The sequence below is a fragment of the Solanum verrucosum genome, unplaced genomic scaffold (assembly GCF_900185275.1).
Source record: "Solanum verrucosum unplaced genomic scaffold, falcon-dt-bn FXZP01000038.1, whole genome shotgun sequence".
Taxonomy (NCBI): Eukaryota; Viridiplantae; Streptophyta; class Magnoliopsida; order Solanales; family Solanaceae; genus Solanum; species Solanum verrucosum.
Window position 1 is genome coordinate 5,031,086 of NW_026020564.1, and position 25,611 is coordinate 5,056,696.

The 25,611-nt window shown below is 31.9% G+C and overlaps 4 protein-coding genes across 5 annotated transcripts; 3 read left to right on the top strand and 1 right to left on the bottom strand.

The window, feature by feature from the left end:
• The first annotated feature begins 1,277 nt into the window (after positions 1-1,277).
• LOC125810290 (uncharacterized) lies at positions 1,278-8,771 on the top strand. The gene is made up of 10 exons (XM_049489798.1): positions 1,278-1,616; positions 3,264-3,359; positions 6,502-6,586; positions 6,783-6,904; positions 7,132-7,156; positions 7,249-7,332; positions 7,417-7,446; positions 7,524-7,629; positions 7,731-7,795; positions 8,546-8,771. Exons 1-9 carry the CDS (start codon positions 1,524-1,526, stop codon positions 7,792-7,794), a joined length of 705 nt encoding a protein of 234 aa, XP_049345755.1. The 5' UTR covers positions 1,278-1,523; the 3' UTR covers position 7,795; positions 8,546-8,771.
• Positions 8,772-10,475: 1,704 nt separating this feature from the next.
• Positions 10,476-15,600, top strand: LOC125810292 (protein ABA DEFICIENT 4, chloroplastic-like). 2 transcript variants are annotated; one of them, XM_049489800.1, is made up of 6 exons: positions 10,476-10,599; positions 11,584-11,737; positions 12,455-12,555; positions 12,913-13,044; positions 14,835-14,923; positions 15,367-15,600. In XM_049489800.1, exons 1-6 carry the CDS (start codon positions 10,552-10,554, stop codon positions 15,512-15,514), a joined length of 672 nt encoding a protein of 223 aa, XP_049345757.1. In that variant the 5' UTR covers positions 10,476-10,551; the 3' UTR covers positions 15,515-15,600. The 2 variants fall into 2 exon arrangements, with proteins under 2 accessions (XP_049345757.1, XP_049345758.1); XM_049489801.1 differs by having other exon boundaries at positions 10,515-10,599; positions 11,590-11,737; positions 15,367-15,581.
• A 1,417-nt stretch (positions 15,601-17,017) lies between these two features.
• On the top strand, positions 17,018-20,473 carry LOC125810303 (uncharacterized). The gene is made up of 3 exons (XM_049489811.1): positions 17,018-17,206; positions 17,327-17,390; positions 19,863-20,473. The coding sequence occupies exons 1-3, from the start codon at positions 17,133-17,135 to the stop codon at positions 20,136-20,138; spliced, it is 414 nt and encodes a 137-aa protein (XP_049345768.1). The 5' UTR covers positions 17,018-17,132; the 3' UTR covers positions 20,139-20,473.
• An 861-nt stretch (positions 20,474-21,334) lies between these two features.
• On the bottom strand, positions 21,335-24,080 carry LOC125810300 (ribulose bisphosphate carboxylase small subunit, chloroplastic 2). Its single transcript, XM_049489808.1, has 4 exons — positions 23,895-24,080; positions 22,583-22,717; positions 22,412-22,464; positions 21,335-21,714 (listed from the first exon to the last, which is right to left on the bottom strand). Exons 1-4 carry the CDS (start codon positions 24,072-24,074, stop codon positions 21,537-21,539), a joined length of 546 nt encoding a protein of 181 aa, XP_049345765.1. The 5' UTR covers positions 24,075-24,080; the 3' UTR covers positions 21,335-21,536.
• Positions 24,081-25,611: the final 1,531 nt, after the last annotated feature.

The window sequence follows — 25,611 nt, forward strand, 5'->3', positions numbered from 1 at the left end:
TTTCATATTGTCTTTGTTAATACAAATTAGAAATTTGATTTTGACTTATATAATTTAAATGATTTTGGTGCGAAATACTCTGTTTACATTATCTAATCACAATTGATATCTTTATCAAGTATGTTAAAATATTTACCATTTTAGTTAAACTGTTTGATTTCTTTAACTTTTATTTATAAAAAAGAAAGACTTTGACATGAAGAAATTTTATGTCATATAGAAGGATTATATTAAAGAATAATTAGTTATTGTTGTTGTTGATTTTTGTAGACTAAGAAATATTTGTAAAATAATGTATATTAGAAAATTTTGTAATAATAACTACAAGCATTTATTTATTAAAAAAAAAAAAAGATATGTGATTTATTAATGCAATATCTTAGAAAATTATGATACCTTGTTTATAAATTATAATTTGCTCATTTGGTAAGATTGTCTAAGAGTTGATGAAGTTTTGATAATTTTCAGAAATCATAGTGTTCTGCTCTTGCTGAAATCATTACTTTTAATTCTACCGTGCTCTAGCAATTGCACTTTGTAGACCACTACTATGTAGTTAAGCAGGGACAATAAGTCTGTAGTGACGGAAATCTATGAATGAATTTGGGGGGGGGGGGGGGGGGTTGTCCAGTACTTATCACTTCCCAAAACAAAATTCATAAAGTCCTCGGTAGGATTGACAACATTCCCCTCAAGGCACGATTTCGGGACAGAATCTCTTGAATAAAAATCTTGTCATTATTATGAAAAAAAATACAATATAATAAATTCATACTGCTCATCAAAATAAAAAATTTCAACTTCAAAACAACTTAATTTTAAATCAAGTAAATCAATTCAAACTGAATTGTAACAACCCTATTCAAATATTACATGCCATTATTGATCTTCATTTTTTGTAAGTTTCTCACCCGATGTTCGATATTACTATTAGAGTGGTTCCACATTGGGGCTAAATATCTCCTAACACAAGTGCTTTCAAACTTCATGAGACTCAAGATCATAAAAGAAAACTTACTACTCCATCGCAACTTTGTTGGTGTCATTGTATTTCTTTCATGATATTCAAAAGTTTGGATTTTAAAAGTTTTAAATATATAAAGTTGTCTTTCTAGTATTTGACAAGAGGATCCACGTGGCAACCACCAATTGGGTAAAAGAAGAAAGATCTTAACAAATGACTTGTCTTCAATTGTTCAAAAGTTTGACATAGTAAACGACAAAAGTCTTTTGCTGTTGTTTTACATAGGCAAGAAGAGATGATTGATTGAGAAAAAACGGTATCGTTTCATCACCATTCTTGTTGGTTCTCCGGTCATTGTTCTCTTTCACTTTCGTAGAAGTTACAGTGTTGAGAGCCATTACGCGCAAATTCCCAAACTGAGTTGTTGACCAAACCCACATTCAACGCTGAAAATTTCAAACTGATTTGGTAGAAGGAATAAAAGCTTGAAATTTTGGGATTTAGGAGTAAAAGTTGAAGGTTTTGGAGGATTTTACGATTTGGGGTTGTAAAAAGAGAGATGAATCCGAATTGGGAGCTTCAGAATTGTTGTAATCGTGACCAAAAGCTCTTTCTTGTTACCATTGGTGTTTTCACTGTCGCCATTCTTGTTGTACGTTTCTCTGTCTCTATCTCTCTTTGGTTTTGCTACATTGTGATTTTAGGAGTATGGAATGTTGTTTTCTTTTCCCCTTTTTGGATCAAGTTTTGGTCTTTATTGGTAGTTGGAGACTTGTAAGCAAAGAGCTTTTGGCTTAACTTTTGCAGTTATATGTTCCTGTTTTGATTTTTGTGGCTAATTAGGAGAGGAATGTAAAATTTCAAGGTTATTGGTATTGTTTGATAAAAAAGTTGAAAAGGGAATTTAATAATTCTTTTGGGTCCTTCTGAAGCTTGAACTTTTAAAATTTTTAAAGCTGGCTCTGTTTAACTAGTATCTATCTATAGCTGTAGGAGTCGTTTAGTTGGCAGACTAAATTATCCTGGGATTATAGTCCTGACTAATTTATCCCATCCGTTGGTGTGATAAAATAATTCCAAGTTTGATGGGATACAATGGGTCATCCAGGATTAAAGTTGGGATTTATTACTAATTAGAGCTTCTGAGTAGTATTGTTGGCCTTTATTTACTTCATTTTGTTGTCAAAAAAAAAAATGAAGTTTGGGTATAAGAAGAGAATGTCCGAAAACTATTATGAAGTCAGATTCAGTTTGAAAGGAGGAGCAGACTATTTTATAGAATGTATTCTATCTTCATATCTTTTTGTTCTGGTCCTTAACAGTCAACACCATAAAAAATTAATGGTTGAGCAGTGATCATCAGGAAACGGTTAGTTTAGGAGGCTGTTCCCAATTATGTGTTGATAGGAATAAGGATTTATGTGTAGGTGAAATGTTTAGCTAGCGCTGAAAGGTGTGGCTTAATGGTCGATTAAACTAGAATGAAACCATGGAGGACCAAGGTTTGAATCCCAGTATAGACCAAACCATGGAGGACCAAGTCATAGCAGCGTTAGGATGGGTACTGCTTGGCAATTCATGAATATCTTTAACAAGAATTTTGATTGGTCGACATGATGTGTGTCGTCAAAGTTTTGAAACGGTATCTTATGACTCAACATATTGAATACTTAGTGAAAGATAGGAAAATCTGTCCACCTGTTTTTTGTTCAAAGTCACTGTATATTGTATAAAATAGTTTCTTCAGTACATTTTTTTAACCAAATTAAAGTACTGAGGTACGTCCACATGTGTATCCAAATATCTTTTAGGTTCGAGGATCACTTTATCTGAAACCTACTGCTTTACCCTCATGCAGTTGAGCTTTTTAAATTGTTAAGGTTATTTAGCGAAGCAAGTCACTATTTCCTCAACATGTTCACAAGTTACAACACTGCATTCATCTCAGAAGCATATGTGTAAATTACTTTGATGCGGTACTTGCATTGAGAAGATTCATGATATATGTATATGGTCATAACACCTCATGTGAGTTATTACTGGTCTTCCTGAGAATAAATATAAGATGTGTAAGGCAGTTAGCATTAACAAAATGCAATACCAACTCGTGTGCAAATGATATACATGAGTTGCCATAAAAAAAGATTCATTTTATCTTTGTATAGTTTCCATAAAATATCCCCAACTGTTTTGTACTTATCTCTGGTTTTTTTGTAAAGATTTTTCATATTCATTTTGCTATTTTCTTTTGAGAAGGTAACATTTTGCTATTTTTCCCCCCTTCTGAATATCAAAACAGTTATGGAGGACATTTCTCCTGACACCTTTCAAGCTCATTACTGTATTTCTTCATGAAGCAAGTCATGCGATCGCTTGTAAGCTCACATGTGGTCAGGTAAATTCTCTTTTGTCATGTATTAGATGCAAATGATCTGTAATCTCATGTGATTACTTGTTCATTGGGTGAATATCAGTCGAGTTTTATTCTATTATATGACGGTTTAGGGCCTTCAAGAGCTTCAGTTTGTATTAGAAGTACTTATATCTAATGTCGCTGTACTGCAGTCCCATAGACTTAGGTGAAATGTTCTAGTTTTTGGTTCAGATAAAGAGATATAAGAGGTCAGTATTTACAGGAAATAACTGATAAGACTTTACTTAGTTTTCATGGCATACATTCCCTTCAGAAAGTGCAAGGCAATGAAGATGAATTTACCTTTTCTCTTGAACTTCAAGTGTCGGTTTTATTGCTCTTTTCTTGTGTTTATGCATGTGTTATTTTAAGAGATAAAAGGAAAATGACTTGACTTTTGTCTTAAGATGTTCTTTGAATTTTTTAGTTCCTGGATTACTTGTGTAGTTCTATCAGAAATTTTCCAAACATATTTTTTTTGGCAACAAAGATCAAACATATTTATAGCCTGTTTGGCAATGTTTTTTTTTTTTTCAAAGTTGAGCTATTTGGCCAAGCTTTAGGAGAAGAAAAAGTGTTTTTGAGTAGAAGTAGAAGCTGTTTTTGAGAAGCTAAAAACTTAGTTTCTCCCCAACAGTACTTTTTTTTTGAAAAGCATCTTTGAGAAAATATATTTTGAAACATTTTTTAAATACTTGGTCAAACACTAATTGTTGCTCAAAAATGTTTTTCAAATTGATTAAGCCAATGTCAAACACAAGTTGTTTCTCACTAAAAGTACTTTTTTTAATTCAAAATAAATTGATTTTAGAAATCTGGTAAAAAAAGCTACTAATTTGTTATTAACAGGCATAAAACCTCCCATACTACTCGTTCAAGTTAAAAAATAATGTTAAAATTTTATGATTTCTAGAAATAATTGTAAAATGATACTTATAATTATGCTTTCCTTCGTTCCAGTTTATGTGACACAATTTCCTGTTTAGTTTGTTCCAATAAGAATGAGACACTTATATATTTGATAATCCTTTACTTTTAAGATTTCAATACCATTCCCGTCATTCCTTTAAAGAATGGCATAGACCCACTGAATTTAGAAGTAAATAATTTATGATAAACTTTATTTAGTAGAAAAGTCAATGTTTAAAGTGCTTAGTAATGCTCGTAAAACGATTATAGAGGACAATACAGTCTTCTATTCAATCAAATGATTTTAGCATCTGCGTCTTTAGATGAAGAAAAGCAACTCTCCAGAAATTTAAAATTTCTTGAGATAAGTCGTCAAACATCTTAAAAATGTACCAACATGTACAAAAGTTCCCTTATAAAATGCATGAGCAACAACAATCCTATCTCCTTCGCTAAATGATTTTAGAATTTTTTTTTATTTTTTTTCACAAGTCTTCAAAAATTTGAAGGTACCAACGAAATAATTTCAATAAAAATTCTTCTTTTTTATCACACCATACTAAAGTACAAATTAACTAGATTGCCAAAACAGTAGACGAACAAGAACGAATGATGCAATTGCCATTGATGAGACCAATCTCCGCCTACAACATGGTCATATTTACAACTTCTTTAAATGTGTGTATCCTTACAAAGAGAGAAGTTATACAAAAACTAAAGTCTTAGTGTTCACTAACATCTTTAAATACATGATTCTTTACAAAGAGAGGTTATAAAAAAATTACAAACTTAATGTTTCTAGCTTGTTTAAATGCACAAGTCTATACAAAACAGAGGTTATACAAAAACTACGTGATAGCCAAGGCTATAAAATAGAGAAGAACTTTAAAAATAATAAGTTGTATACAAAACCTTGATATATTAGTATCAGGTATCATCTTAAAGTAGAGCTAAAACTTCTTAACCATGTCAATATAACAATGAACTTGAATGGGAAGAGTTCTCTCTCGTTCTAGCTTGTCTTTTTCATATGTGGCACTTTGTAGTTATTTCTGGTGATGGATTCAGGATTTTCTCTAAGGGAGTTCGAAAAACAAAAATGTAGGTCCTGAGATTTGAACTTGGAGCTTCAAGACCCGCTAGTCTTCAGGCCTCAAGAGATTCAAAATCTGTATATATTCGCTAAAAAGATACCTTATAGTTATATATAGGGTACAACAACAGTCATAAACATAACTTTGTTTTGAAATTCTTACTTTTGAAAGATCTATATGGGTTTGGATCGTCTTTAAAAAGAAGAAAGAATCTTCCAAAAAATATTTGACTGAAAGAACCATGTTTCATCAATACGAACATAATTGAACACGTCTGAAATATAGAATTTGAATGGAATGTGCCGGACTCAATTATTACTAGAGAGAAATGAAGTCTTGTCTTCTTATTTTCCTCCATCAAAATGAGGCGTTATGGCGTTGGTATGCGCCCTCATAGCTCCTTCTCAGTTCTCTGATACGATTAGGTTTCTTTGGCGTATTAAAGGGGAGCTATGAGGACACATACCAATGCCATAAAGCCAAATTTGACTGAGGAAAATAAAAAGGCAAGACTACCATTCTGTCCTTCGATGTTGGAGTCTGGTACACTCCATTGAAATCATATAATTTTAAGCATGTTCATATTGATGAAAATTGGTTGTTTTTGTCCAAATCTGAAATGTTCCATCTCCTTCTTGATTAACAAGAGCCAAACCCATATAGATTTTGCAAAAGTAAGAATTTCATAATAAAACTTATGTTTATGGCCACATGCAATTCAATGACCGTAGAAGTTAAGTTCAGAGAAATGGGTGAGGTGGATTTGACATCTTCAAGGATTGCTGGTTTGCACCTACTGAAGGAAAAAAGAGAGTGATAGGTTTCTAATTGAACGAGTAAAAGAAGAGGAAGAACAAAACTAGCAAGGAAAAAAAATAGAGTGAAAGAGGGATCAATTTCGTAAAGCTGGAAGATGTAGATGATACTAGATTAATTTGAAAAGGGGAAGCTGAAGACATCCAACTAATCTCGTATTGTTCCATATGACTAAGTCTAGGAGACTGATAGGGCAATGCTTTAGTTGTGCTTTTTGGTTTCCCTGGTAAATTCAAGTTGATACTATTTAGGAGATACTGAGATCTGTGATTTTATATTCTAAACCGTATGTTTTGTGGTTACAGGTGGAAGGAATGCAAGTTCATGCCAATGAGGGGGGAGTAACACAAACACGTGGTGGTGTTTATTGGTTGATCTTGCCTGCTGGATGTAATACTTTCTTTTAAAAAATTCCAAAATCTTACTGAAGTGCTTGCTTATTTCGTTTGTAAAAGACTGAAGTGTTCCCTACTCAAGTTCCCTGTTGATGATGTGCTTTAAGTTACTTTTCTAGGTGCAGATTACTTTGTCCATTTAACTTCTGGCTACCTTTAATTTTTCTGATCAAAGTTGTACTTTCCCGAAGATCTTGGTTCGTCTTTTTGGGGGATGGTTCTCATACTTGCATCGACAAATCTTCTCACTGCAAAGATTGCTGCTGGTTGTTTCATTGCTGCTCTGCTCATTGTGCTCTTTATTGCCCAAAATGTAAGGAGCTAAGTTAAAAAAAAAAAGACTTTAATTTCAAAAAAAAAAAAAAAAAAGACTTGAAATTGATCTTGTACATTGACAGCAGATAATTCACTCTTTACATTATTTTTTCACAAGATAGTATAATATGTGCATATTCCCAAATTTTATGTTGTAGATCTAGTCTAAAATTATTATTTTTATAAGGATTTCAAGAATCTTACATGGTTTACTATCTTGAACAGTGGACACTGCGAGGACTTTGCATAGGTTTGTATATTCAGGATCTTGATCAGTGTCAATACTTGATATGCATTTGCTTTTGTGCTTAGTCACTGATCCCCACAGACTGGACTTGCCAGGATTTATCATTTTTATTGCTGTAATATGGGTTCTGCAACAACTAACAACAGTTCGCATTCTCCGATATGTAATTCTCTTCATAGGTATGGACTTATCCTGTCCCCTTCCTTTTCTGCATTTTAGTTTGGTTTGTTGTGTTGCTTACATTCCTTCTTGGTGAACTGCAGGTGTTATGAACAGCTTGTTTTCAGTTTATGGTACAAACTATCCATTCTCTAGGATCTAATTTTTCCCAGATGGCATGACAAAATCTGACATATATATGACAATGCAGATATATATGATGACTTAATATCTAGAAGAGTGAACTCAAGTGATGCTGAGAAGTTTGCGGAACTCTGTCCCTGTCCTTGTAATGGTGTTGGTTGGGGAGTTATCTGGTTAGTCGTAGCTTCAAAGTGAATTTGAACTAATGAATGGTAGGAGTTTAATTCATCATTTGTGAATCACAAATCTGTTTGTTGGTTGGACTGTTTTGCAGGGGAATGATATCTTTTATATTTCTTTGCGGAGCGATGTACCTTGGACTTGTCATTCTCTCATGAGGTATTATCTTTGTTGCTGATCTAATTATGGTCTTACTTCCTTCTGGTTTTGTTGGATTGTTATCTGGCTTTATTTAATTCCAAGTGCAAACCTTTAAGTTCAGTAAATAGATACTAATCACTTACCAGGTTCTCAGTACGTTCATTGTTATCACTTTCTCCAGAAATTGGGTATTTTTTTATTAGTTTCACTACTGATTGATTGAATTCTAGCATTTTTCAGTACACATAGCATTTGATAGTTTGTTGTGCAATAAACAACTATAGTAATCAGATCAAATCACTCTTCACCTCCTAGTTACCATTCTCATTATGAATGTTTTAAGTGAAATGGAAAGTGATGATTCATATAACCAATTCCCTGTAGCTTGGTATTGACATATAGTTGTTATTGCATTAATGAACCCTCTCATGTATCGTCTTCCTTCACTAGCACAATATTTTAGTGACTAAATAAAGGAAGTAAAGAGAACTAGAGTTATCTAATTGCCAGTTCTATGATAGAAACACAGAAGAAATGCCATGGAAATCTAACTCAGAGTAGCGATATGTGCTTAGCTTTTCATTCAGCTTTGTTGCCTTATTTTCCTCTTTCGATTTAAGGTTTCTCTGAACCAGAATCCAATTTACGATTTGAACTTGATCAATTCAATTTTTAAGGTTCTTAGCACTGATCACATTGTAGCTGCTCAGAACTATGTAACACCTTGACATTTTCACAGTCTAATTCAGAATATGTTAATCTTTTCAGGTTCATGCAAATGACATTCAAGGACCTTAAAAATCCTGAAGAACAAAGTAGTTGCATTTGTTGATCTCATATTCATTTCCATTTCCTCAATGATGTTGTATAGTTTTTATACATCTATTTTTGTTCCCTATGGGCTCATTCTTTTACACCCTTTCTTTTGGATGGGGTTAACGTAGTCATGACTTTGTGTTTATATACCAAAATTCAAAAGTTTATCTTACCTTTATATTGTGGAAATTGAAAATTGATTGCTTAGCATGTGTATGCCCTTGGTTTACTAGTGACTTAGTTCAGCATTTGCTAAGGGTTTTTCATGCCTGAATATGACAGGAAACCATTACGTGGGGCGTTTAAGCTGGTCAAACTAACTTAAAAACATTGTGTTGGCTTATTAACGCACCAACCATCAAAAGTGCTTACGAGTTAAAATAAGCCAAAAATCATATGTTAGTGACTCATACTTGTGATTTTTCAGTTTACAGTTTGATTAATATTTTTCACTATTTTATTACTTATATTTTTTTTCCAATCTCAAAAATTCATTTCCAAAATAAAATCTCTAACTTCCTTTTTCATTCATTTTCCACAATTTGTCTTTTTTTTCTCTCTTTTTTTTTTGTAAAGATTAGATATTTCTAAGGGTGTGTTTGGTACGAAGGAAAATGTTTTCCTAGAAAATATATATTTTTTCAATTTATAAGCACTTTCAGTTTTTTGGTTGTAAAGATTAGAAATTTTTTCAGTTTATATTTTTTTGTAAATAGTTTTAAGGGCATTTTAGTTGTGTTAAAAATAGCTTGAATTTTGAAAACTCTCTTGGTAAATGGATCTAACTCAGATGTTGTGACCACTTTCTATAAACAGAAAAAATGTTGTGAACACTTTCCATGAAATAGGGCAGTGTGGCTGGATTTTAATTAAATTTTATTATATGGTTTTTTTAAAGTTAGGCACCTTGTACTATGCAAGAAAGTTGGGCAAAAGTTTAGTCCATTAATAGTGGTTATACAAAAAAATTACAAGATATATCTTTTTATGCTAGCCTTTCTCCCTTTTTGTATTTATGTTTTTATAATGTGTCTGTATTTTATGATTTCATGTATTTATATATCCAATATCAAATATGTATTGATGTATTCAATGTATTTGTATCCAACATTAATTTCATCTAATGTATCATGTATGCAGCATCAATTTGATGTACTTGGTATCAATTTCATATCGTGTATCTAATGTCAATTTCATCTAGTGTATTCAATATCAATTTTATCCAGTATATCCGATATCAATTTCATCTTATGAATCTAGTATCGAATATTTAGTGTATCCAATTTTAAAGATACTTTGATATAACCTATGTATAGATACATGTATATGGTATCAAATATGCTTGATCAAGAACAAGATGAAGGAAAATGATTTTTGTAGTGAAAATAGTAAAACCAATAAAATATATAGCTAATGTATCATGTATGCAATATCGATTTGATGTATTCGATATTGGTATCAGTTTCATACAGTGTATCTAATGTCAATTTCACTAGTGTATTCAATATCAATTTTATCCAGTATATCCAATAACAAATTACCTAAGTGGCCTTCCAACCACGTCTCCTCCTAATCCACAACAACCCCCAACCCCCCACTCAACCACTCCTTTACCATCTCACCCTCGCTACCCCCAAAATCTCACTCTCTGTTGGCTAATAGGACTTGAACACACGACCTTATAAATTTTCATAATATCTTAATCACTAGACTAAACCATTGACTTATCTTTATCTCAAGAGGTGTCAATACTATAAATATATATAGTCATGAATTCATTAGTTTGGCATAAATTAAATAATTTTTTCTTTGTTTTTTGGTCACATTGGTTAGTTGAAATTATTGATTGCTTCCCATGTGCAACAACTTTCTATTTTTGTTACGTGCACTCTTTAAATTCAACTCTCTTTATTAGACTCTCCTAAATTCTTGTGCTGAATATTTTCTCTACTTGAAACATGGCCTTCTCTTCTTCTTGTTTTTGCCACTTTTCTATTTCACACAAGGTATGTTATCTCCATTACTACAATATTATATCTTATTTACTCTGTGATTTTGAACTACCTTTTGTCAAATCTCCTAATTTGGACTCTTTTAAGGCTCCAATAACTTGTTCTTATTGAGTATTGACTATTGAGTTAGTTTTTTTAAAAACAAACTATCCTCCAGTGTTTGGTATCTACATAGAGAGATATGGATGTAGACTGATGGCATCAGGCATATCTGAACTCAATATATTTTATGTGGAGTATACATTTAAGTGTAAAAATCTATAAAGTTTGTAATAAGTAGCAGTTATAAACTCATGACTTTTAAAGTATAATGGATTCAACCCTAAGAATTTTAGAGGTTGAACACATAAAGATTAAATTTTGGATTCAACTAAATTTGTATTACACACTTCTGAATAAAAATGAAGAAGTACTTATTATTTCATCTCGATTTTTGTTGATGACTATTGGTTTAGTTGTTGTACTTTGAGGGACATTATTTACAAGCTCTGTTTTATATTAGATTTAATCTTGTTGTTTTGGGTTGGTGTCTCTATCATCTTTATTATCATGTAATTGTTGTAGCATAACAATCATGATAGGTTTTTTTTTTTTTTTAATAAATATTGGCGGGTGTCTTAGAGCATGGTAAAATTGATGTTGTGTGACCTATAGGTTACGATTTGGAGCCACATATCAGTTATATACTTCTATATTAGGGTAAGCTATTTGTATCACACTCCTATCAGATGTGGTCCTTTCCTTACAGAATGCTTCATGTATCGAACTGTCTTTTATACAGTAAATTTTGAACCCTTGAGTGAAAATTCTAGCTCCACACATTTAGCATATTAAAATAACAAAGTAAAAGATTATACAAATGAACTCACTATACATGAAAATAGAGGGCACCAACTTATTTTGTTCGTTTATATTATAATTGGAAAATTTAGTAATGTATTAATTAAATAAAAATTAGAATTGATTTTATACTATTAGCTGCAGAGGAACCAAACTGTCCCTTTTGCTCATGGATCAAATAGCTCTGTTCTTTCAAGGCAACAATATTTTCTTGGAGGATCAAGAGTCATTACAAGTCCAAATCTTCCAAAAACTCTTTTGCAAAGAAGGAGCTCAAGGGTGTCTGCTTCATGTAATCACTTTCCTCCTTCATTCATTAAATATATTTTTATCAATTGTTCCATTTTCCTACCTGAACGATGAAAATACTTCAAGTAGGTAAAGGAAATAACCGATAGTTGTGGTGTGTTTTGATAAATAGTTGGTGATAGTTCAGGTAGAAAATTCACATATTTAATAATTCATATATGAAACTCGAAAAAAAAGGGAATACTTTAAGCGTGTTTTTGAATAGGGATAAGGCACAAGTACCCCCCTAGAGTATAATCGAAATCCCAGAGACGCACTTTAACTAAACAAAGGTTTTATTACCCTCCTGAACTCTTTTTTTTTTTTTTTTGTAATTTTGTACACATTTTGGCTTACGTGGCACACTCCATGACTCCACACAATTGAGGTGCGTGAGAGATATTTGGATGCCAGTGTCACGTAAGTCAAAAAGGTGTACAAAATAAAAATAAAAAATAAAAAAGTGGATTCAGGGGGAAATAGGACCTTAGTTTAGTTAAGGTGTATCTCTGAAATTTCGGTCATAGTACTCTAGGGGATACTTGTACAAATAATTTTACTAAATAGTATTGAAAGAAATTGATAAATTCTCTTGATTTATTAAAATGTACAAATAATTTTTTTATTTATTTTTATTTTAATATAAAATTTAAGTAAAATAAAACAATAAGAGTAAATTATGAGATTTTTGGGTAATTTAGTATAAGCCCTTCTTTTGCAGGGTTAGCAAGTTCTAAAGTTGTTAAAAGTGTATTCCCAATGGGAACAATTGCAGTTCTTCCTTTTTATGTCATTATGGTTGTGGCACCTAAAGCAAAACTTGTAAGTAACATTTTCAATATAAGTAATTTTTATAGTGTTAGATTATCTTTTATATGTTACGATGGATAATCTATCAAATTCTATATTTCAATAAGATTTATTTGGAAATATCTTTTAAATAATTTGATACTGTAAAAAAGAATTACTTATACTGACAGTATATGAAACTTAAACTCTTTTTAAAATATTATCAACCTAAATTGGCTACTTCCTTGTCACATTTTATAGAGATATGGAGATAGAACTTTTTTGAAAAATACTTTTAATTTTAAAAAATAAAAAAAATCAGGCCAAACAAAGTATTGACAATTGCTTAATTCTCTCATAAATATTATTGTTTTATCATGCTAATTGCAGACCCAAAAAATGATGGAAAGCAACACTCCTTATATTGTGCTTGGACTTTTGTATTCATATCTCTTATACCTTTCTTGGACACCAGATACATTGCAACTACTATTTCCTTCTAATACATCTTGGATTCCAGAGGTTTGTGCTCAACTATATTTATTACCGATTCAGAATTTTAAGTTTATCGTTATTGAAATTCATTAAGTTTTGAATAAATTATTTATATATATTAAATGAAAATTTTAATATGGTTATAGGTTTTAGTTAAAGCTATTGAGTTTAATCGATCACATAACTTAATTGGTATATTTGCCCCTTGATTCTCTCTCGGTAAGAAATTATCCATATTCGGTGTTTACATCAGGTCATATTAATGAGTGACTTATATATTAAGGTGAAATTATTTAATTAATCAGTTACTACTTCTATCTCAAGTTATGTGGTACCTTTCAAATTTTGAGATTCAAACAAATCTATCTTTTTTACCGTAATTTATTCATACATATTTTTAAAATATTTTAAATTGTCAATTATTGTGACTTATAGTACTTTTTATGTTGTTTCAAAGTATATAAATTTTGTTACAAAAAACTTCAAGATTCTTGACATGAATTCGCAATCAAAATTAGAATGTTTGACTCTTACGATTCAAACGATGCCACATAATTAAAATAAAAGGAGTGTCATTTAATTATATGAGTAGGGTTGTTCATGCTTATGATTTAAAAATCAAATTGAATCGCAATCTGAACCAAATCGATTAAAAAAACCAATATTTGGTTTGATTTGGTTTTATATTTTGAAAAACCGACACTATTTGGTTTGATTTTGATTTTACTAAAAAACAACCGCAAAAATAACCAAACCTAACCAATAAATTAGATATATAAAATTTATAATTAATATATTATTCATAAATAAAATATAAATATTTTGTTATATTTTAATCAACTTAAGTATTTAACTTTACCATTTTCTGAAGCCCAACACTTAAATTTTAGCTCAACTATTACAATCGTAAGTCCAAGTCCATCAAAATCCATTATTTTAGTCTTTACCTACCCTACCTCACATAATATAGTCACACTCTCTTAATTGAATCACTTTGTTCGTGTAATAATAACTCTAGTATTGCTTAATTGAACCAACAGTAGTTTTTCTATGAATTGTTCATGTACCAGGTGTTTGTGTCTATTGAGATACGTATGTCGTCAACTAATTTATTACTTTCAAACAAAAAAAAACTAGAAAAACTGAACTAAACCGACAATAACCAAACTGACAGTTATTTATTTCATTTGATTTGGTTTGATTTTAAAAATTTTAAAAACCGACTAGATTGGTTTGATTTTAATTTTAACCAATAATCGATTCAAACCACAAACATCCCTAAATATGAGTATAAGAATATTTATTAAATTGATACAAACATAGAATATGAGTATATTATTACCTTCCATGTGTTCTCTTTTCACCTTTAATAACATGCTCTTATAGCCGTTTAAATATTTTTATAAGGGATAAGGGTCTGAAAAATATCTCAACTTTGGTCGAATTTGTTATTGCGATGCTAAATTTTCATGAAAACCTATTACCTCCCTAAACTATTTAATACCGTATTTTAAACATAAATATTTGCCCACGTGGACATAAAAAATAATGCAAAATTATAATAGTAATGTGTCCACGTGGGCACATATATACCTTTAAAAAATAGTTCAGGGGGTAAAAAATACGGTATTAAATAGTCTAGGGAGGTAATAGGTCCTCATGAAAGTTTAGTATCGCAACAACAAATTTGACCAAAGTTGGGGTATTTTTCGGACCCTTATCCCTTTATATAATATATGTAAGATCATAAAATTCAATTTTTTTTCTTAAATTTTGTGACTAGTTAAATATTATCCTAACATTGTATTGTCATTCAGCTGGCTGGTATAGCTAAAATGTTTTCCAGGGAGATGACATTAGCATCTGCATGGATTCACCTCTTGATTATAGATCTTTTTGCTGCTAGGTTGGTCTATCTTTGTCTGTATTTATTTTTTTAAATCTGAATTAGAAAAAATAACAAAAAATATTCTTTATATTTATGGATAGATTTAAAATACACTTAAATATGCATTGAACAATTTTGATTTTTTTAAAAAGTTTGTAAAAAAAAGTAAAAAATTGATATTTGTTAAATATTTAATAATTTAAGGATAAGGCACAAGTACCCTTAGATTATGACCGAAATTTCAAAGAGAAATCTTAACTAAACTAAGGTTAAAATCTAACCGATAGACTTTGATGATATTTGATGGTGACTAAAAATGTCAACTTTTTATACTAATTATAAGATTCAATGAATATTTAAGGGACTCATTTTCTCTTTTCTCTTTATTTATTTTTCCTTTTAAAAAAATAATTAAAACTCTTATTAACTTTAGTTTTTTTTTCTTTTTTTTTTTAAAACAGGCAAGTTTATCATGATGGACTGCAGAATGATGTAGAAACACGACATTCTATTCCACTGATATTATTGTGTTGTCCCATTGGACTTGTTGCTCATCTTATCACCAAAAAACTCTATTTATTAAGGTTCTTTGAAACAGATAAAGAATAATTAGTTTTAGAAGAAGTATTATTTTTGTGTTTAATAATTTTAGAATACGACACGATATTTTATTTTTTAATTGTAATTATATTTTCACCAACAATTTCAAGGAAATTTAATAGTTATAATTTAAAAATTCACGTACTACTAGCATTTTATTTTTTAATCTTATGTATACTAATAAAAAAGTGGAGACAAAAAATATTAGGCGATCATTTTCATCAATCTTAGCTTTGATGGACAGAGTTATCTAATACTTGTTACTAGTGGGAGGCGACAGATATCCTGTGGAATTAGTTGAGGTGCGCAACAACTAATCCAATGGGAGGTGACAGTTATCTCGTGAAATTAGTTGATGTACGCAAAAACTAGCTCAGATCCTCCATAGATTGGGTTTGAGAGCCGTGTGATGTGTGACTATCTAGCACGGTTCGGAGAGCACTTGTAGTCTGTGTTGGTTAATTGAAGGCCCCCTATCAAGCAAAAAGGACGCGGCTCTTCCTACGACGGAGTAATCAGCATTGACTCTATTTATTATTATGGCTAATCAGTGTATCAAGATGTCAATCTGAGATCTTATTTCTGTTCGATACGTCCACCTACGAACGATTAGGGGTGTTCGTGGTTCGATTTGAATCGGTTATTGATTAAAATCAAAACCAAACCAATCTAGTCAGTTTTTTAAATTTCTAAAATCAAACCAAACCAAACGAAAAAATAATCATCGTTTTGGTTATTATCGGTTTAGTTCATTTTTTCTGATTTATTCGGTTTGAAAGTAATAATTTTTTGAGGACATACGTATCTCGATAGACACAAGCACCTAGTACATGAACAATCCACATAAAAGCTATTGTCGGTTCAATTAAGCAATACTAGAGTTATCATTGCACGAACAAAGTGATTCAATTAAAAGAAAGTGTGACTATTTCATCTAAAGTAGGGTCGGTAAAGACTAAAATGGATTTTGATGGATTTGGACTAAGGATTGTTATAGTTGGGCTAAAGTGTTGGGATTGAGAAAATGGTAAAGTTAAAAACTTAAGTTAATTAAAATTTAACAAAATATTTATATTTTATTTATGAATAATATATAAATATTATAAAATTTATATACTTATCTAATATATTGGTTTGGTTAATTTTGTTGTTGTTTTTTAGTAAAACCAAAATCAAATCAAATAGTATCAGTTTTCAAAATTTAAAACCAAATCTAATCAAACCAAACCAAATATCATTTTTTTTAATTGGTTTGGTTCGGATTGTGGCTCGATTTGATTTTTTAACCAAAACCATGAATAGCCCTACTCGGCACTCGCGATCATCCAAAAAATATTTAATATTTTTTTAAAAAAAATAAATAGAAAGAGATACATATTGCCAACTCAACTAATAAACTAATGATAGGATGGAGATAAATATAAGTCCTAGAAATATGGAATGAAAGTAATAGGCATTGTATATAAGGAGTTTTTATTGTTTAAAGGAAATTAGGCATTTGCCATAATTGTAGGAAGATAGAAAATACTTCTAATTAGTTGTTTATCAAAAGTATACTGGGGCTTTGCCGTTCCCTTGATGCTGACTGAAATTGGGTTCCAGCCACTTTCACATCCCCATTTATCCGATGGGTTCACTTATTTGCCCCAAACCTCGTCGGCCTGGGAATATCAATACCCATTCTAACTGCCTTCCTTTAAGGTGATTTTTTTAAAAAAATTTCTAATCTTATTTTTCAAGATTTTAATGACCCATTTATGTTGTTGATCTTCTGTTTAATGGGTTGTTCTTACTTTTTTTTTTTTTTGATGGTGGGAAAAGAAATCAAGCTGAGGTTTTTATTTCAAAAGGGGGTGAAGAACTTTTTGATCTCATTGGTAAAGAGGTTAGAATTTCTTTTCATGATTATCAATTCACCCCATTGTATTATTTAATTGTTGTCTATGGTGATGTTGTTATTGCTTATGTCTTCATAAATTTTGTGTTATTGTTTTCCTTGATCCGGGGTTTATCGGAAACAGTCTCTCTACCTGTCAAGGTAGGGGTGAAGTGTGAATACGCTCTACTCTCCCAGGAGATTCCGCTATACTGGTTATGTTGTTGTTGTATGTGAATCTATAGGGATGTTTTAATTCCTTTTGTATTTTTCAAAAATGGAAGATTTTTAAATGAGGAGGGTTGTGGTAGGATGACGGTCAATGTTGCGAATAGTGATCCGGCTGATGATGAAGAAAGAGAATAACTGTGATGAATCTTTGAATATTGAATCCGGCATGAATAGAGCATAATGGATGCAGAGTATTCGTGTAGCTATTCTCCATCTAGTTTGGGATTCAGGCTAAGTTAATTGATTAGATCACTATGTTGTTTCTATAGGAATTGACATAATTACTTAGGGATGAATCTTATCGTATATAAGTTTCTCTGCATGTAATTAATTCAACATGTTGTCTGTCAAAGCTTCAGATGCTAAGGTGATATGTATACGGACTAATACGAGTGTCTTTACATAACTAAACTTGCAAAATAGGGGCGGAGCCAGGTAGGGGAAAAAGGGTTCGTTCCCTTTGGTGGTAAATTACATTGTATATACAAGGTTGAAATAGTTTTTTCTTTTTATACAGTAGATGTTGAATCCCCTTGGCATCTTCGTGTATTTACTTCTTCATATTTTTGAAACCCCTTAATGAAAAATCCTGGTTCTGTCATTGCTTGCATATTGTTTGAGTAAGTTGGGTTTGCATGTATCTATATAATCGCAAATATTGTAGCATGTTTGCATATTGTCAATATGAAAATATCCTCATTGTTGGCAGAGTGTGTAGAATTCCAAGCTACATAATGCGATCTTACACACTCCGTTCAGTTCTCATTTATGATGCTCAATAGCTATGTGAGTGTTGTTTATGGTATGAGTCTCATGGAGAGGAGCCAATTGACACATGATTTTAGTAGTTCAACGAAGGTAATCAATCAAGTAGTTGGCCTACTAGAAGGGGATCTTGGGTGCAGTGGCGGAGCCACATGTTGTTGAGGTTCATCAGAAAGTTACATTGTGAGGGTAGAATAAAAATATTTTTTATGTATATATATTACATATTGACACTCCTTGGCTTCTATGCAATCTCACTTCTTTATATTTTGACACTCCTTAGCCAAAATTCTAGTTCCGCCACCGCTTGGGTGGCTAACCCGGAGCTCCTTCTTCTTGGTGGTTTTGATACCTAAATTATTTTTCTTAGAAGTAGCTTTGATTCTTAAGGGGTTGTTTGGTAGCTGATGTAGAGTCAAATTATGCAAGTATTAAATTCTGCATACGTAATACCACGTTTGGTAGCTGGGTAGGAGGTAAGTTATTCAGTGTATAAAATCAACATGTTGTTTGGTTTGCAGTTTAGAAACCCGCATTATTGATACATGTATAAATTATGAGGGAATCTATATTATTGTTTTACACAGGATAGAAGGTGGAATAACTAAACCCTGCATAACTCTAACCAGCTACCAAACGGTAAATGATTTTAAGGTGTCAAGGTAATGTCTAATTGCACAGAAAATATTCAATCCGCAAGAGTAGTTAAACCCTGTTTCATGAGACAAATTGGAAATTGAAGGTAGTTGAGTCCAATCAAATGATAATTGCAATGTTCCTGTCTTTCTGTTTATCCCAGTCCTTGGCCCCATCATTCCATCCATCATCTTTTTAACCATCTCAATATCGAACTCTTATGAGGACACTAGATGTGCCTTCGGCAAATATTTCTAAAAGGAGCCTTATGGAAACACAATTATGGTTTTGTATGTATTCTTAATGAAGCATAATTTATCCCCCAAAGCATGTTTTTGAGTTTGCCAGATGAACAGAAAACTAGAAAGGTAATAGATCTTCAGTTCAAATCATGTTTTTAGCTTGTACCAATTGCATAAGGTAGGTAAAAATTGAATTTGTTGGTTACTGTTCTTTCCTGCGTCGTTTAATTATAATCTGGAAATGTGAGTTTGGGAAATGCATTTAATTAATATGACTTGTATGATGGTATCTTTAGTAGATTTGTTTAGTTAATTTCGACTGTTTTTTTGTTTCTACTGATCACATTCAACTGTCAGTTTACCTGTGTCTACATGTATATGCTATGCTGCTCGGACTCTTCAAAAATGTTGATGGGTGCGTGTCAGATCCTCCAAAAGTAGTGCATTTTTGGAGGATCCAACACGGGTGTAGGCATTTGGAGAGTCCCAACAACATAGTGCATATAGGTGTTTCTTTTGTTGCTTGCCTACTGTTTACGGAAAATGTCATAACTCATTCCACTGATTCAACCTGCCACTTCTTAAAATGATCTTCATGGTCTAACAGGACGGCGTAGCTGCAAGACAATATGCATCAGATTTGTCATCATCCCCTCCATTCTTCTCTGGTTCACCGCCTTGCAGGGTTATGAATCCATTAATCCATGATGCTCAATTCTCAAATCAAAAGCAACACCGTTTATCTTCATCGCCAAGTCCATCTACTTCTCCATCATCAAGTTGTAAAGGAAGGTGTGCAAGGGCAAGACTCGGGAAACCTCACTCACCAAATAGAGTAGAGGGCTTTGACTGCCTAAACTCTCGCATGGCTGCTATGGCATAAATCTTCCTTACTGAACGGTATATAAAGGAATATCGATTATTAACTCTGTATATAGAATATTCGACTAGAAAATAAGAACAATTTTTTGGAGAATTTAGGCTAAAGTTTTGGTTTTGGTTTTGCTTTAATATTACTGTGCAAAGATGTCTCTCTTTTGCACAGTGAAAATAAGGTGGTTGAGAGGTGTGATAATTTTGTTTGGGTGCATATGTAAATGCACTCCATTGTTTTTGGTGCCCCAAATTTTTGATATTTGAAATTAAACTAGTAGTATTGTATAATGTATATATGTGAAATTTTTGAATAGAGAATGGTGATTTAAGTTTCGTTTTTCTCCCCAACATTTTTGAAATCTTTTTTTAAAGATTGTGGTGTCTGATCCAATTTTTGCGCACCTTGGCTAATTCCACGAGATATTTATCATCTCCCATTAGCAATAGGTACTAGGCAACTTTGTCCACCAAAGTTATGACAGATAGGAAGAATCACCTAGTGTTTTTGTCTAGATTGAGATTTAAACATAAGACTTTACGGCTCTCAACCATTTCATTGACCACTGGATTCTCCTGACCATATCTTGTGTCTCACATGTCTTATTATTGGTAAGTGGATTCACTTGAATATGCAGGTGGACCCAGGGATTTGTTGTTTTAGTTCTTTAACCTACCTATTTGTTGCATATAACTTTTAAATTTCTTGTGATAGTGTTCTCAAGTAGTATAAATCTTGTAGGAGTATTTCATTTGGAAATATTTGAAATCCTATCTCTTTTATCTCCAGCTTCTACAATTATGGCCAAGAAAACCTTTTGAGATATAAAAAATATTTGCCTTGAGAGTGACAAACTTGTCCTTTGCTAATAGCCTGTTTGGTCGAGCTTTCAAAGCCATTTATTTTTTTGGCAAGTGATTTTAGTTGAAAAGGTACTTTCGAAGAATAGCAACTTGTTGGAAAGCGTGTTTTTTTTTTATTGTTAAAAATGTACTTTTGAAGAGTAGCAACTTGTGTTTGAAAAAACACTTTTGTCAATATCAGAGCATCAGTTGAGGAATCTTAATATCTTAATTGATTGACTATTTGAACTTTCGTTCGATTCTCCACCTAATCTCCTCCTCTATTTCTCCTTCTCCTACCTCTACTCCAATTTGTAGACAATTTGCATTTAGGATTGAAGATATTATGAAACACAAAAAGTCATAAACCACAAGAATCAAAATTTACAAACAAAGCACCAAATCATCATATAATTAGGTCCTCATAAATCCAAAACATAAACCGAATAGTAAATTAAGAAAACATAAACAGTTTGTTGGAATTAAGAAAAAATAAAAAAGAACCTCCTAAGTAGCATTTAAAAACAAAGTGTCCCTAAAGACAATTTTGTTCCTAATATGAAACTTAGTAGCCTTCTGGCTTGTAGGCAATGAAACTGATACACTGCACTTGACGCACATTGTCAAATCCAATGATTCTGATCCATGCTTGTGGGTATGCCTTCTTAGCCTCTTGAACCTCAGCCAACACTTGGGTGGCATCAGTGCACCCAAACATGGGCAACTTCCACATGGTCCAGTACCTGTCAGACACAAGCGGATTCAAAATTTCAACTTTTTCAGAATCTATGACTTTTACGAAAACTTTTGATTTACATATACTAATTCTCAAGATTTTCGTATCTATATCTATGATGTAACTAAAAAGTTTGTGTTCAATTGGGAAAAAGGACAAATATACCCCGAACTATCGTAAATGGTATGCAGATATCCTCCGTCATATTTTTGGGACATTGGTGCTACTGCCGTCCAAAAACTAGAGCATATATATACCCTTTATACTAACGGATATACACATGTCATAATCTTATCCATGGACCTGACATTTATTAAATATAGGATCGACGGATAAGATTGTGCCACGTGTCCCTATTTAGTGTTCCGTTAGAGTGAAGGGCATATATGCTCTAGTTTTTGGACGGCAGGGGCACCAATGACCCAAAAATATGACAGAGGGTATCTGCATACCATTTACGATGTTTCGGGGTATATTTATCCTTTTTCCCTTTAAACTATGTATTCATTTCTCACTTGCATGTCATCATAATTTATATATACTAGTGATGTTCAGAGTACGTTTTATGAGTTTTTTTTTAATACACGAGTTCAAAACATGATATTTATACTAGTTTTCAAGATTCTCGTACCCACACCTATGATTTAACTAAAAAAGTACGAGTTAATTGAATAAATTCTTTAAATTTTGAATCCGCTACTAACCTTCCATCATAGTATCCTGGTGACTTGTGGTTCTCACGGTAGACAAATCCGTGCTGTACATAAGAAACAACACATTGAAGTATTAAAAATAAATCGTATCTAAATATAAAAATGTGTCATTTTCCGATAAAACGAAAGTAAATGTGACAAAATTTAGAAAAAGATATTGACCTCAGTCTCAAATTCCAAGCAAGGAACCCATCCATTTTTCAAAAGGTACTCAACTTCCTTAAGCAATTGCTCGTCAGACAAATCAGGAAGGTATGAGAGTGTCTCGTACTTCTTCATGTTAATTGGTGGCCATACCTATATACATATCCCCAAAAAAAATAAAAAATTAAGTTATCGACTTTCTGAAAATGTTGTTACACTCTTATCGAATTATCTAAAAATGCACTATTTTGAAGGACTTAACATGTATTTGTCAACATTTTTAAAAACAATCCAAGCAATATAGGCAACGACTCGTGATGTAATAACACCTAGTGTCTATTGTAAATATTGTTTAAATTTAAGACTTATTATCACAAAATATTCTTAAGTGTTGTGGTCCATACCTAGTAATTTGAAATTTTAGATCTACCATGGATTTAGGATAAGTTATGGTATTGTTTTCAACTTGAACTATGGAAAAATTAAGTTGTATACACATAATAAGATAGAGATATTTTGAATTCATTAATTTTAGATCCTGAATTCGTCTTTAATTTTGAACATAGAGTTTATACGTGGGATACACCATTTTATCTTTTCCATGTGTATAATATAATCAAAGATAAGTTAAGCAATTGAATCTTTAACTTCTATGAATTATCAAATAACTTAAAAGATACTCTCTTATTTTAATTTTTATGTGGAGGTATTTAATTGTATATGGAGTTTAAGAATAAAGAAAGATTTCTGTAATTCATGGTCTAAGAAAATATAAATATTTATGTGATTATAAATCATCTCATTAGGGGTAACTTAAATCAATACTACTATTAAATATAAAAATGTGTCGTTCTTTTGAAACTGACTAAAAAGAAAAATACTAATTGCATATACTAGATCAAAGGTGAGTAACTCACATATACTCCCTCTGTTTCAATTTGTTTGTATTACTCTTCTTTTTTTATAATTATTTAATTATAACTTCCCACGTGACAATTGACATGTTTAAAACCACAAAATCAAAGGACATTTTGGTACATTCTACATAACTTTAGTTTAAAACCACAAGATGTCAAATACTTTGTTACTTTCTTAAAATTATGTCAAATTAAGATCAGACAAGCAAACTAAAATAAAATAGTACTACTATCACATAAATTGAGTCAGAAAGAGAGTAACTAACATATATAACATGTAACAACCTATAAACCCCTTAGATAATTGAATCAAGAAATAAGGCAGATTACATGTTACAACATACTAAGAAAATATCAATTGTTCATACTGTCAGTGTATATATATATATATCGAAAATCGATGAGTTAATTACCTGCATGCACCTAACTCTTCCACCATTGCTAGCAATGGAAGTGATGTCAAGGTTTTGCTTCCTTGAAACAGGGAAAGTAGCAGTAGATTTGAGACCAGTGAAAGGTGCAACCATGCTGCTAGCTTGTGTAACATTGGAGCGTGTAGCAACAGCTGCAGAGGAAATAACAGAGGAAGCCATATTGCTTCTTCTACTTTTTCTTCTTTTTTTTTTTAGTTCAATATGAACCTTTTGATGTCCACTACCCTTTATATAATGAAATGATAAGGTTTGATATGTTATGTGGTTCTTGATAACATTATACAATTACTTAATATCTACATATGAAAGGTTGGAAATTCTTTTCTTCTTACATTTTAAGTCACCACAATAGAGGTGACACGTGCAAGCACCTCATTAATCTTATCTCATCCAAGATGGGGGTAGGAAGAGGATATGAATGTGTGATTGAGGTAGGTTGAGTCTTTTTGAGTCCTTCAACTTGTTATTTATATTTTGGGTATGGGGCTGAAATATTTATGATTTAGTAGTTCAAAGTAAATTGATAGCTAGAGGACTTGTTTGCTTGCTTATATTGTCCACAACTTGATGCAATACGATGATTCCAACTTGGAATTTTTTTTCTCAATCCCGCAAGTTTGGACACTCTTTTAAGTTGTAATTTTCATGATTTTGTTTTTAGAGTTTTGGTGCTGAATTTGTATAATTTTCGATCGGATAATACAATAATAATGATATATTAATATAATTTCACAAGTGGAATTTGAGGAAGGTAGGATGTAAGGAGACTTTACTCGTGCATTTGTGAGTGTTGCTCCCTAACACAGATCGTCAGGTAATATAGTGATTCGAGAGTCGGATATTATACCTATAGAGACTTATGATTTAGGGTTATTAGAATTACTATTACTAATAAATTGTAACACCCCATAAACTCTACGCTAAAGATCTAAACCTCTCATTGTAAGTGCATCAACTTGGACCGAGTCGGATGTTGTTTAGAAACATAAGAGACTTCTAGCACTAAGTCGAGTTTAAAGTCTTCTAACAGATTAAGTTTTTCCGCGCAATCATGCAAGGATCATGTCACGCCTTGAGCCTACACCTTGGACGTGGCCGGCACTCGAGAATCATTGTTGGTCCCCAAGCGAACCCTTGGTATGGCTAACTACTTAGCGAAAGACCGACTCAAGCATTTAAAGGCTTAAAACAGAAGTAAACCCTTAAAATTTTAAAATGCTCAGCTCATACTGTTGAAAAATACTCAATGCAATAATAATAGTCTGCAAAACATCACAAAGGAAAAGAAAGTATTGAGAGACTCCTCAAGTTTATCTATCTATGAAGCCTCTATAATTTAAGATGGTTGTCGTAACTAGAAATCAAAGTGAAGTCCTCCAGAATGCAAGGAGGCAAGTTATCTGAAGTGCAAAGTGATCTCAATGAGACGCCTATTGATGATCTTGAACACATGTATCTGCGAATGACATCAGTACATTGAACGTACAAATATGTAATAAAGTTGAATGAATAAATAATTGAACTGATAAGGCTGGAAGTATGGGTGTCAAAAGAATATGAAAAATCGACCAAACCGATTGAACCTACCCAAACCGATTTATGTTATTTTTTCAATAAAATTCGTGGACTTTTATTTAAGTGTATAATCGTCCCGAACAATTGAGATGGTCTTTTTAATTTATGAAAAAATTGAAAA

Excerpts from the sequence above, each read along its gene's own strand:
- LOC125810290 (XM_049489798.1), top strand. The coding sequence starts at position 1,524 with ATGAATCCGAATTGGGAGCTTCAGAATTGTTGTAATCGTGACCAAAAG. Across the intron at positions 1,617-3,263 it reads TCACTGTCGCCATTCTTGTT|TTATGGAGGACATTTCTCCT; the intron begins GTACGTTTCTCT and ends ATATCAAAACAG. Across the intron at positions 7,333-7,416 it reads ATATGTAATTCTCTTCATAG|GTGTTATGAACAGCTTGTTT; the intron begins GTATGGACTTAT and ends GGTGAACTGCAG.
- LOC125810292 (XM_049489800.1), top strand. The coding sequence starts at position 10,552 with ATGGCCTTCTCTTCTTCTTGTTTTTGCCACTTTTCTATTTCACACAAG. Across the intron at positions 11,738-12,454 it reads CTCAAGGGTGTCTGCTTCAT|GGTTAGCAAGTTCTAAAGTT; the intron begins GTAATCACTTTC and ends CTTCTTTTGCAG. Across the intron at positions 13,045-14,834 it reads ATACATCTTGGATTCCAGAG|CTGGCTGGTATAGCTAAAAT; the intron begins GTTTGTGCTCAA and ends ATTGTCATTCAG.
- LOC125810303 (XM_049489811.1), top strand. The coding sequence starts at position 17,133 with ATGGGTTCACTTATTTGCCCCAAACCTCGTCGGCCTGGGAATATCAAT. Across the intron at positions 17,207-17,326 it reads TCTAACTGCCTTCCTTTAAG|AAATCAAGCTGAGGTTTTTA; the intron begins GTGATTTTTTTA and ends TGGTGGGAAAAG. Across the intron at positions 17,391-19,862 it reads TTGATCTCATTGGTAAAGAG|GACGGCGTAGCTGCAAGACA; the intron begins GTTAGAATTTCT and ends ATGGTCTAACAG.
- LOC125810300 (XM_049489808.1), bottom strand. The coding sequence starts at position 24,074 with ATGGCTTCCTCTGTTATTTCCTCTGCAGCTGTTGCTACACGCTCCAAT. Across the intron at positions 22,718-23,894 it reads GAAGAGTTAGGTGCATGCAG|GTATGGCCACCAATTAACAT; the intron begins GTAATTAACTCA and ends ATATGTATATAG. Across the intron at positions 21,715-22,411 it reads CCAGGATACTATGATGGAAG|GTACTGGACCATGTGGAAGT; the intron begins GTTAGTAGCGGA and ends TGTGTCTGACAG.